This window comes from Hemitrygon akajei, chromosome 3 (assembly GCF_048418815.1).
Source record: "Hemitrygon akajei chromosome 3, sHemAka1.3, whole genome shotgun sequence".
Taxonomy (NCBI): Eukaryota; Metazoa; Chordata; class Chondrichthyes; order Myliobatiformes; family Dasyatidae; genus Hemitrygon; species Hemitrygon akajei.
Window position 1 is genome coordinate 4,321,297 of NC_133126.1, and position 12,923 is coordinate 4,334,219.

General features: G+C 40.4%; 2 protein-coding genes across 3 annotated transcripts in view; one reads left to right on the forward strand and one right to left on the reverse strand.

Moving 5' to 3' along the window:
• The window catches only part of LOC140724716 (ubiquitin thioesterase OTUB2-like), a 32,157-nt gene extending 23,888 nt beyond the window's left edge, over positions 1-8,269 (forward strand). The window contains exons 4-6 of one of the 2 annotated variants that reach the window (XM_073039182.1): positions 574-658; positions 4,371-4,580; positions 6,038-8,269. In XM_073039182.1, coding sequence (XP_072895283.1) covers positions 574-658; positions 4,371-4,580; positions 6,038-6,247 — 505 coding nt within the window. In that variant the 3' untranslated portion in view covers positions 6,248-8,269. The remainder of the gene's footprint in view (positions 1-573; positions 659-4,370; positions 4,581-6,037) is intronic. The other variant, XM_073039183.1, reaches the window with a different exon arrangement.
• ddx24 (DEAD (Asp-Glu-Ala-Asp) box helicase 24) overlaps positions 8,044-12,923 on the reverse strand; it is a 52,468-nt gene continuing 47,588 nt past the window's right edge. Inside the window, exons 8-9 of the mRNA XM_073039174.1 lie at positions 9,452-9,581; positions 8,044-8,397 (exon numbers count right to left, since the gene is read on the reverse strand). Coding sequence (XP_072895275.1) covers positions 8,171-8,397; positions 9,452-9,581 — 357 coding nt within the window. The 3' untranslated portion in view covers positions 8,044-8,170. The remainder of the gene's footprint in view (positions 8,398-9,451; positions 9,582-12,923) is intronic.

Sequence of the window (12,923 nt, forward strand, 5' to 3'; positions counted from 1 at the left end):
TGGGAGGGAGAGGGAGAGTCCTGAAATGATAGGAGAAGGCAGGAGGGGGAGGGATGAAGCCAAGAGCTGGGAAGTTGATTGGCAAAAGGGATACAAGGCTGGAGAAGGAGTATGGATTGACGTGGACAAGGAGTCCAGTGATTCATCGCGTTATATCCAAATTCGCGTTAAATCGGGGCGCGTAAAATCAGGGTTTCACTGTATATTTAAAGCAGAGGTCGATAGGTTCTTGGTTAGGCAGGGTGTCAAAGGTTAGAGAGAGAAGGCAGTAGAATGGGGTTGAGATGGTTAATAAATAAGCCATGATGGAATGGCAGATCTGACTTATGGGCTAAGTGGCCCAATTCTGTTTTGATATCTTGTGGTCTTATGGTCCAGTGCAGGTGCAGGCGAATGCAATCTAGCTTGTCTTCCATTGAGCGAACACTGGAGGGCAGCACTGATGGGACGGGCCAGCCAGCCCCCAACCCAGTCATAGCTGTTAGTGAACTGATGTCAAAATCATGGCTTTGCCAAGTATGGTGCTCATGTAATAATACTGTAATTTATCTAATATGAACTGTTTTTATTCAGACTTAGACAGAATTTAATACAGAGTAGAGAAGACCTTCTAGCTGCTGGATTTGCTGAAAAAACATTTGAAAATTCTTTCAGCACTGTAAGTATTTCATTTCTGAAAAATGGTAAATTTAAGATTTTATTAGTCTTTTGTCTCCACTACTCAAAATGTCACAATTGAGAATGTAATGGGATTTGTCCCTGTAGTTATCTGCAGTAGTGATTTCAGCTGGAGGTCTGCTTGGCTAAAAAATGATCTGTCCAGGCAAATCTAAAGCCAACCCAGAATGAACCTAAAAGGACATCCAGTCACTGTTTTTGATGCTTATCGAACATGGTCAGGTCCTGTCGGCTTCAAGTCAGTGCCAACTTCTACTGAACCAGAGTGCATTTAAGACCATAAGCTATACGAGCAGAATTAGGCCATTTGGCCCATCAAGTCTGTTCTTCCATTTCACCATGGCTGATCTATTTCCCTCTCGGCCCCAATCTCCCCATATCCCTTCATGCCCTGACCAATCAAGAATCTATGAACCTCTACCATAAATATACATGAAGACTTGGCCTCCATAGCCACCTGTGGCAATGAATTCCACAGATTCACCACACATGTGGGTGTACCGACAGCTCAGGGACTGCAGCAGTTCAAGAAGGCAGCTCAATGCCATGTTTTCAAGGGTAACTAGTGAAGGGTAATAAATGCTGACTTGATGGCAACGCTCACATCCTGTAAATGAATAAAAATGTTTAAATATATGAAGAAATTCCACCTCGTCTCCATTCTAGACTTGCATAGAGCTAGCTGCTAACTGGTCTGAAGTTTTTTTTATTCCTAACTTTTAGAGTCATAGAGCACAACAGCACAGACACAGGACCTTTGGCCCATCTAGTTCATGTTGATCTAATAATCTGCCTAGCCCCATCAAAATGGACCTGGACCATAGCCCTCCAATCCATGTACCTATCCCAATTTCTCATTAATGTCAATTTTTGCTCCCTTTTTGCACTATTATTCAATTTTATATATATTTTCTTGTTGTAATTTATAGCTTTTTAAGTTGTGTATTGCACTGTACTGCTGCTACAAAACAAATTTCACAATGTATGCCAGTAAAATTAAACCTGCCTCTAATTGTGAGATTCAATGTATTTGATCCCTTTTGGAGGTAACAAGACCATATTCCAAATCTTCCTTTTAAGGACAAAATAATTTGCAACAATGTGTTGTTTTAAAAACTAATGGGCGAATGTGTGGAAATTGTTTCATTGTGGAAATAATTTCATTGTGGAGTCATACCATTCTCATTTATTGTGTATATATCCTGATAGTGAGACTTCCAACTCTGGTCCCATTTTAAAATGCTTTCCTTTTCCTTAACTAAGTCTCTCTCTCTCTCTCTCTCGCGCTTCTCATTTTAATTTCTGCTGTCATCCCTTGCACTAAGTAAAACAAGAAGTGAGTTCCTCATTTACAACAGAAATTCTGCAGATGCTGGAAATCCAGAGCAACACACACAAAATGCTGGAGGAACTCAGCAGGCCAGGCAGCATCAATGGAAAAAAAGTACAGACAACATTTCAGACCAAGACCCTTCATCAGTCTTTCTCCTTGGATGCTGCCAGGCCTGTTGAGTTCCTCATATGCTTATTTTCTAGTCCACCAGCCACTACGTTCAGTGTATCACCCTTTGTCATTTCTGTCACCTTCAGCAGTATTCTATCACCGGTTGTGCCTTTTCTTTGTTTCCCTTTCAGTTATTGTGGAGGGAATAGACCCTTTGAGATCCGCTGGTCCACTCTTCCATCTCCGTCTGCATTCTTCTCAAGGAGGAGATGTAACATCTGTCCTTCTTTGTCACTGCTTCCAAGCATCCGGGGACCCAAAATTTCCTTACAGGAGAAGCAATGATTCATTTGGTCTTCCAGCACTTTAATATACTGGGTGCTCACAATATGGTGTCCTTGAGTCACAGAACACTACAGCAGAGAAATAGGCCCTCTGGCCTTTCTAGTCTGTGCCGATCTTTTAATCTGCCTTATCCCATCAACACACACCTGGACCATAGCCTTTCATACCCCTCCCACCCATTTACTTAGGTTAAATATTGAAATCAAACCAGCATCCATCACTTGTGCCAGCAGCTCGTTCTGCTCACTACCGTCTGAGTGAAGAAGTTTCCCCCCGTGTTCCCCTTAAATATTTCATCTTTTACCCTTAACCCATGACCTCTAATTCTACTGTCAGTGGAAAAAGCATACTTGCAATTACAGTACTTGTACCCCTCATAATTTTGTATATCTCTATCAAATCTCCCCTCATTCTTCTACTCCCTGGGGAATAAAGTCCTAACCCTTTCTACATTTCCCTATAGCTCAGGTCCTCATGTCCCGACAACATCCTTGTAAATTTCCTTTGCACTCTTTCAATCTTTCCTTGGGTGTGTGACCAAAACCGTACACAATAACTCCAAATTTGGCCTCACCAAACTTCAACATAACATCCCACTCTGAGTAATTCAGATGAAGATTGGGTGAAAGTTTTTCATTTGATCCACAAGTTTAGTTCTCCATCCTACTCCTACTCTGATTTCAGTTCTGTACCAGAAATGTCTGAACTCAGCTTAAGGAACAGTTCTTCATCTCACATCAGAGCAGTTAGATTGAATTTGATGCTGAATTTAAGTTTCTTTTTCTGTAAGCTTATCTCTATCTTTCAGTTTCAGTTTCACCTCCAGCTGTGTTAAATTATTTCCTTGAAAATTATAATCTGAAACTTACCATAGATGGTACATTTTTTTCCACTACACTCTCCAACTTACAATACCATTTCTCTCACTTTTTGAGGTCAGATCAAAGTGTAGCGGTTAGTGTGACGCTATTACAGCTCAGCTCCAGCATTCTGTATAAGAACATTGGTACGTCCCTTCCTGTGAGCATGTTTTTCCTCCAGGTGCTCCAGTTTCCTCCCACAGTCTAAAGACATAACTGTAGGTAGGCTAATTGGTTATTGCAAATTGTCCTGTGATTAGTCTAGGGTTAAATCAGTGGATGGCTGGGTGGTGTGGCTCGTTGGGCTGGAAGGGCTTATTCTGCACTGTATCTTTAAACAGAAAAATAAAATAGACATTGCTTCTATTTTCTCCACTGCACTCTCCAACTTAAATAATATTTATCTCACTTTTCAAATTCTGGTTAAGAAACATTTGACCCTAAAATGTAAAGTTTCTTTCCTGCAGATGCTGCTTTATTGAGTACATACAGCATTTTGTATTTTTGTTTTGGATTTATAGCATCTGCAGCTTTTTCTCCCCCTTCAGTGGAAATCTTTCCTTTTTGGTGCTTTTGATGGTATGCAATTCATCAAAAGCAATTTATTTTACTTTAAAGATACAGTGCAGTTAATGACCCTTCCAGCATAACAAGCCTGTGTCACCCAATTACACCCACGTGACTAACCCATATGTCTTTACGGTAATGGGAGAAAACCGAAGCACCCAGAGGAGACCCACAGTCATGGGGTGAATGTAAAAACTTGTACTTAAAATACTACCACACTCATCTATTGAGATGTTCCCCCAACTAATGATCTCACTTTAAGGACTCTTGTTATTTCATGCTGGACAGTAGTGGGAATTGAACCAGGGTCACCACGGCTGTAAAGCATTAAGCGAACCGCTACACTACGTGCTATCCTAATATCTAATGTACCTTGATGAGTAAAGATCGAAATGAGCTACGGCCTTTGTTGTAAGAGCATCTGACGTTTCCTTTTTCTGAAATAAAAAGTGGATTGATACAGATGTTACTGTTAGGTTCTCTGGTTCCAGTTTCTGGATGTGATTGACCTGGTAGAAACGGACGGTTCGGTCTCCCAGCTACTTGCTGTTTTCAATGATCGTGCTGCTTCAGATCACTTAGTGCAATATCTTCGACTACTAACATCCGCATACTTGCAGAAGCAGTCCGGCTTCTTTGAATTTTTCCTCGAGGGAGGCATAAGTATTAAAGACTTCTGTGCTCAGGTCAGTTTTAGAATTGGTTATATTGATTGGCTTTATTTATTGATGATGGAGCCTACCTTCAAATTTCGGAAACAATTCTTTTTGGTAAATATTAATGGATAATATGGCTAATTATGAATAAAGTACTAAGTAAAGTTTATTATCACAGTGTATACATGTCACCACATACAACCCTGAGATTCATTTTCCTGCGGGCATACTCAGCAAATCTATAGAACAGTAACTGTAAACAGGATCAATGAAAGAGCAAGAGCATAGAAGACAATAAACTGTGCAAACATAAATAACAGGAGCATGAAATAACAAGATAGAGTCCTTAAAGTGAGATCATTAGTTGGGGGAACATCTCTGGTAGTATTTTAAGTAAAAGATCCTGAATATAAGTTGACCTATCATTACAATGTCACTAATGTCATCATTGTCATAAAAGACTGTGGTCTGATTCATTGATTCAGTTGTTGCAGTTATCACGAGGTTTAAGACCATAAGATATAGGAGCAGTATTAGGCCATTTGGCCCATCGGATCTGCCCTGCCATTTCATCAAGGCTGATCCATTTTCCTCTCAGCCCCACTCTTCTCTGCCTTCTCCCCATTTCCCCTAATGCCCTGACTAATCAAAAATCTATCAGCCTCTACCTTAAATATACCCAATGACTTGGCCTCCACAGCTGCCAGTGGCAGTGTATTCTAGATTCACCACTGTCTGACCAAAAAGCTTGAAAGATGAAATACCTTTTAAGACATAATCATAATTTCGATTTTCACACAATTGTTCTTCCCTGAGGGACATTTGCCTGACTGGTGGCATAGTGGCATCAGCGCTGGACTTCAGGGCGAGAGGTCCCGAGTTCGAATCCAGCCAGCTCCCTTGCACGCTCTCCATCCATACTGGGTTAAGAGCTGGTGATCCCTTAAAAAAGAACTCACCCGGCAGTAGGCAAAGGCAAACCACTGCTGTAACTTGCCACGTACATGATTTCCCAATATGGAGGGAAATCGTCCACCAAGTGAAAATTCCAGATGCGACCTACCGACGAGGGACATTTAAGATGCTCACCACCCCATTTTGGAGTACACGAAGTACATCAAAACACTATATGGAGTTCGTTATAGTTAAGAGGAAGGAATCCCTGAGAAATAACTTTTTTTTACTTTAGAAAGACTGACTAGTGGTTTTCTATAATACTGATAGAATTTATTTTTCCTGTTTTTGCTTTGGTGGAAGTCTTGTATCCTTCTGAAACAGTTCTCAGATCTAAAACTGAAATTTCTGTTCAAAAATATTTATTTAGGTGATTTATTTTGGCACATCTGTTAATGTAAAATAGGTTTGCTATTATAGGATAATTTCTGATAAATTGGTTTGCTGGTTGGGATAATTTCTTTCTGGCACTTTGCTGTTTATAGAGCTGGTTTTATACATATATATAGTAATGCCTAGTTTCTCTCCCATAGGAAGTGGAGCCAATGGCCGTGGAAAGTGACCATATTCATATCACTGCACTGACCCAAGCCCTGGATATATCAATCCAAGTGGAATATATGGACAAAACAGACTCTGAAGTCAACCACCACATCTTTCCAGAGGGATCTAAACCTTTGATTTACCTACTTTACAAACCAGGACATTATGATATACTTTACAAAGCAAGCAATACCAAATAGTCTTCATTTCACCTTGCAATTATACGTTTTATGCTCTGAGCCATGGTTGTTTGGGGGTGTTCCTGTGGGGGTGGGGTAGGTAAAATAATCAATGTAAGCAGAATCTTTTGCCATTTTCTGACATACCAAATTAATGTATATTCCAACCACTGAGTGCATTTAAATTTTTGTCTTCGATATTAGTGTACAGTCTATACCAATTTAATACACCCTTGCAGAAAAAACTTGGTTAGTTTCAATCATGCTGTAAGTTGCGTTATAAACTCTACATCTATCAGTCTAACATCTTTTTTCGAACAGGATTGAATTTTTTTTTTGTTCATGCAGGGTTTGTGAATTGAGATTCCTCCCTTGTACCTCCTCAAATCAATAGAGAACAACATTTCCGCTGGGATTTGAGTGTAAACTCCACAATGCATTTGTTGTATGCAGCCACGCTGTTGACAATTCATTGTTTCTGTGCACAACATTGATGCCACCTGCTGGAGGACTTTACACAGTAAATCCAGTTTACAAAACTGGTCCTTAATTCAGTTTCACTCTCTGCTCCGAACTCTGATTGTAATCCTATCAATGCAAGTATAAAGAATTTAAATTAGGCTCTGATTTAAAACAGTGACTAAATTGATAAGCAAACTGATTCTTTGTAGCACATACTAATTGTGCAAAGTCACTTTAAATGAAATCATTGCTTAGAGAGGCCCTCCGCTGGGGTCAACCAGGGATGTTGCGCCATGGCTGTTAAAACCAAGCCAAGAGAGTGTGAAATATGGAGAGCAAGCTGTTGCCCATACAGCAGGCTCCCCCGTCCAAGCAGCTGATGAATCCAAAGGAATGGCTGAGACCAATACAATTTGGCACCAACAGCATTGCTGGAGTTGAACTCAGCATAGGGACTGCCTTTGGGATTCCAGCTCAATTTTTCCTTGAGGTTTACTCCTGAAGCTTTCCCCGTTAATAGGTGTAACCCAAGACAGTGGAAGTTTGAGATTAGCGTTTTCCAACCATGGCTGATGAGCCTCATCTGCCTGGAGCCTGTTACCTGGCTTTGTCCCTTCTGTCAGTAGAAACTGTTCTACTGGACTTGTCTGTCAGAGGTTATTTGAGACTCTCGTCGTTGGGAGCATTTAATAGGTAGTGAGCTGTCCCCTCTTCCACCTCTGGCTTAAGGAATCATTGTTTACTAGCAAACTATTGCACAAGTATGTATCTACTTTGCACCATCCCCCCTGTCTATATAAGGAGCAGTGTGACCTAATTCTTGTCAACTACCTACTTTAATAGCACCTACATTGTTCTGTTGGATTTTAGTATTTTTGTTTACTAGAGTCATCTGGTTGCAAGATATAAAACATTTCATCTTGAAGAAAATACCATCTACTTGAGCACTGTTCCTAGAGTATAAACCTGTTAGTCATTCTTAATAATCACTATTCAGCTAAGAACTACAATTTTCTAAAATGCTTTAAGAAACTGGGGTGCCATGGTAGCATAGCAACTAGCGCGATACTGAGTTCGGAGTTCAATTCGGGCATCCTCGGTAGGCAAGTTTGTACGTTCCTTCCTGTGAGTGCATGTGTTTCCTCCCACAGTCCAAAGACATCCTGGTTAGTAGATTAATTGTACATTGTAAACTGTCCTGTGATTAGGCTAGGGTTAAATAGGTGAATTTCTGGGTGGTACGGTGCGGTGGGCCAGAAGAGCCTGTTCTGCGCTGTATCTCTAAATAAAATGTGCATCCTCTTATTGAGGATATGAAGAGGTTGTTCTTAATCTTCATATTGAAGATGACAATATTGCACAAGTTCTAATTTTTTATTAAATGCAATAAATGGTGTACAGCCACTGAATGTGTTACTACATAACATTGCAAATTGCTAGTTGTATCAGTTGGTTAAACAGCACTTCTTTCAAGATGCTTGTTCACACAGTCTGTCTTTTTTTCTGTCTATGTTTTTGAATTGTAGTTAAAGCAGTTTCTTGGCTCGCCACTGGTAAAGCAGGCAATGCTAGTCCACCAAATTGTGTTGGGTATTTTGTCTTCATGTGGTTCTTGAACACTGGCTGCGAAAGTAGATGTTTTAGTTCTTTCTTCATTCCTTTCAGCATTCTTTGTCTCTGGTTTTCTTCACCGTCATTATACCCTTCACCTGAAAATAAAACTTTATGTTCAGTTTACTTTTCAAAGAACTTCCGATTTCAATTCAGTTTAGATTGCTCAAATCCTTTTGGAAGAACAATAGATAAGTTTATTTTCAGGAGAAAAGTGTTATTTGTGATTGTAATATGATTAACATTGAAAGATGATGGACCACACTTAGATAAGCAGGTGATAAGCGATTCAGGCATCCATTTTACACCAACCCTACCCTAACCCATTCTATTCTCCAACATCAGCTTTCCGCAGAATCTATAACTCACTGCACAATTTACAGGTTATAAACACAAGATTCTCCAGATGCTGGAGAAACTCAGCAGCACCTATCAAAATGAATAAATAGTCAATGTTTTGGGCCCAGACCCTTTCAGGACTCTTGAGTGTCTCAGCCCAAAACATCTATTGTTTATATTCATTTCCACAGATGCTGCCTGACCTGCTGAATTCCCTGACTATTTTTTGTTCCAAGTGATAAGAGAATAATGGCTAAATATTAAGTAATAAACTTTAACATTGCAAGTACCATATTTCAGCTTCATGTGTATCAATGGTTATTTCACATTGTAAATGTTAAATATTAACTGAACAACTTTTTCCTCGCTTTGAGTGAGAATCATGGATGGAACTAGTATGCTTGATGGTTGTCAGCAGAGAAGTACTTCTCCAACAGGAAAGTCTGGACTTGTGTGCAAGCATGAACATCCCAGCTGGTTTAGCAACCTGTTATCTATGAAATGCTCACACGGTAGCCACAATACTGTAGCGGTTAGCCTGATGCTATTACAGCTCCTGGTGTCAGAATTCGGGGTTCAATTCCGGTGCCATCTGTATGTTCTCCCCATGAACTGTGTGGGATTTCTCTGGGTGCTCCAGTTTCATCCCACATTCCAAAGACCTACCAGTTTGTACATTAATTGGTTGTTGAAAACTGCCCTGTGATTAGGGTAGAGTTAATTAGGTGGGTTGCTGGGTGGTGTGGCTCGTTTGGCTGGAAGGGCCTGTTCTATGCTGTATTGCTATATAAATAAATACAAAATTTTACTTACCCATTAGGACATTATCCTCCAAATCCACATCGAGAGCTTCGGCAGCTTGCTGAAACCAGCTGTTATGTTGTTGTGCTTTATTGTGCTGATATTCCATCTTCTCTATCCTTCTAGCTACGTTAACACGTACCTGGAACGGACAAAGCAGACACACACCGGCCATATCCATTTAAATGTCTACTAAGCATTTTAGAATTCAAAACTGAATACTAAAAACTGAGGTGCACTGAAAAAGCAGAAGTTGTTTAACTCCTTCATTATTCATAGAGATTACGGCTGATTACTCCAGTTCTGGTGACTTAATCTAACTTAATGCTTTTCAAAAGCTCCAGCACATCCTCTTTCTTGATGTCTATATGCTCAAGTGTTCCAGTCCACTAAGTCATCCCCACAATTGCCAAGGACCTTTTTCCCTGGTGAATACTGAAGCAAGGTACCATTAAGTACCTCCGCTACCTCCTCCAACTCCATGCACACGTTTCCACTATCACATCTGATTGGTCTTATTCTCACACGGCTCATCCTCTTGCTCTTCACATACTTGTAGAATGCCTTGGAGTTTTCCTTAATCCTGCTCACAAGGCCTTCTCATGGACCTTCTGGCTCTCCTAATTCCATTCTTAAGTTCCTTCCTAGCAACCTTGTAATTTTCTAGAGCTCTAACAGTACCTAGTTTCTTTAACCTTTTGTAAGCTTTCTTTTCTTCTTACCTAGATTTTCTACATCCTTTGTACACCATGGTTCTTTAACCCTACCATCCTTTCCCTGCCTCACTGGAACATACCTATCCATGCAAATGTTCCCCGATAACATCTGCTCCCAATTTCCTGCCTAATAGCATCATATTTACCCCGCCCCAATGAAATGTTTTCCCAAATTGTCTGCTCCTATCCCGCTGTAGCGCTATGGTGAAGGAGATAAGAGCTGTGATCACTACCTCCAAAATGTTCTCCCACTGAGACATCTGACCAGGTTCATTTCCTAATACCAGATCAAGTACAGCCTCTCCTCTAGTTGGCTATTCTACACATTGGGATGGAAACCTTCCTGAACACACCAAACATACTCCACCCATTGTGCTAAGGAGATGTCAATCAATACTAGTAAAGTTAAAATCTTCCATCACAACAACACTTATTATTGCACCATCCCAGAATCTGTCTCCCAGTTGCTCCTTGCCAGGATATTGGTCCCCCTTGGATTCAAGTGCAACCCGTCTATTTTGTACAGGTCACATCTGCCCCAGACGAGGTCCCAATAATCCAAAAATCTGGATCCCTGCCCCCTGCTCCAATCCTTCCTACATATCTATCCCACCCCATCCATAATACTTTAAGGCAACATTCCTAACAACGAGCCTTGCAGTAGGGTCTTCCACCTTCTGCATAGAGATGTTCTGCCAAACAGTCCAAAGCTTTAGTTTTTAAGATATGCCCTGCTCTTAACTATTGCTATTGATTTCCTTATTTTAATGAAAGTACCTCTTAACCTTGCGAATTCTAGAAATACATCCATTGATAATGTAGCATTCATATTAGCAGGAAGATATACTGGTTTTATGGCTGTCATGCATCTGAGTTACGCTCTTGTACTGCTGGACATTGCTTGTACTGGCTGGTTACTTGATTACTATGCAATGACAATAAAGATATTTCATTCAAGGTAGAGGATTGGGAAGCTTTTGAAAACCTACAGAGAGCAACTAAAAAATTCATTCAAAAGGAGAAGATGGAATATGAAAGCAAGCTAGGAAACAATATCAAAATGGGTAGTAAAAGCTCTTTCAAGTATGTAGAAAAGACAAATAAGAATGGATATAGGACCACTAGAAAACAAGGCCAGAGAAATAATAACAGGGGACAAGGAGATGGCAGATGAACTAAATCTTTTGCATCAGTCTTCACTGTGAAAGACACTAGCAGTGTGCCAGATGTTGAAGGGTGTGGGGGATGAAAAGTGAGTGCAGTTACTATTACAAGTGAGAAGGTGCTCAAGTCACCTGGACCAGATGAACTGCACATGCACCCTAGGGTTCTGAAAGAGGTAGCGGTAGAGATTGTGGAGGCATTTCGTGTTTCTGTTCATGAAAATAATTACGATCACGATTGAAAATAAAGTGGAAATAATAAAGCGATGGGAAAGAGGTGGAACGCCATTGGTCATTGGAAAAGCGTTAGGCTAGGCTGGTCAACGATCGGAACAATTTTAAAGGATAAAGTGAGCAAGGCTGTGCCCCGATGAAAGCTACAATTATTACTAAGCAACACAGTGGTTTAATTATTGGGTTTTGGGTTTTTGATCCTCCACATCAACCCGGCACGGTGCAGAGCGCACTCCATAGCGATCTGTCACTAGATCGAGCTCGGGAACTTCCCAAGCCCAGCGCTGAAACATACGTTCTTAAGTGTTTTATATGCATAGAAAGGTAAAATATATACTAAGACAAACATTTGACTGATGCTAAATAATACCGGATGTACCTGTTCCAAATGACTTAGTAAGAGAACTTCTGATTTTTTTCGATCCCGATGCCTGATAACCCATGCACATCCTCCCGTATACTTTAAATCATCTCTAGATTACTTATAATACCTAATACAATGTAAATGCTATGTAAAATGGTTGTTATACTGCATTGTTTAGGGAATAATGACAAGAAAAAAAGTCTGTACATGCTCGAACAACAATTGCTGGAAGAGCACTTCCGGGTTTTCACGATTCGCGGTTGGTTGAATTCGTGTACGCGGAATCCGCCGATAAGGAGGGCCGACTGTAATGGTTTTTCAAAATTCACTGAACTCTGGCATGGTGCTAGAGGAATGGAAAATTGCAAATGTCACTCCACTCTTTAAGAAAGGAGGAAGGCAGCAGAAAGGAAATTATAGACCAGTTAGCCTGACCTCAGTGGTTGGGAAGATGTTGGGAGTCGATTGTTAAGGATAAGGTGATGGAGTACTTTGTGACACAGGACAAGGTAGAACAAAGTAAGCATGGTTTCCTTCAGGGAAAATTTTGCCTGATGAACTTGTTGGAATTATTTGAGGAGATTACAAGTAGGATAAATGGGATGCAGTGGATGTTGTATATTTGAACTTTCAGAAGGTCTTTGACAAGGTGCCACACATATGCTGTATATCAATAATTTAGATAATGGAATAGATGGCTTTGTTGCCAAATTTACAGATGATACAAAGATTGGTGGAGGGGCAGGTAGTGTTGAGAAAACAGGTAGGCTGTAGAAAGACTTTGACAGATTAGGAGAATGGGCACAAAAGTGGCAAATGAAATACAGTGTTGGAAAATGCATGGTCATGCACTTCGGAAGTAGAAGTAAATGTGCAGACTATTTTCTAAAATGGGGAGAAAGTCCAAAAAACTGAGATGCAAAGGGACTTGGCAGTCCTTGTGCAGAACACCCTATAGGTTAACTTGCAGGTTGAGTTAGTAGTGAGGAAGGCAAATGCAATGATAG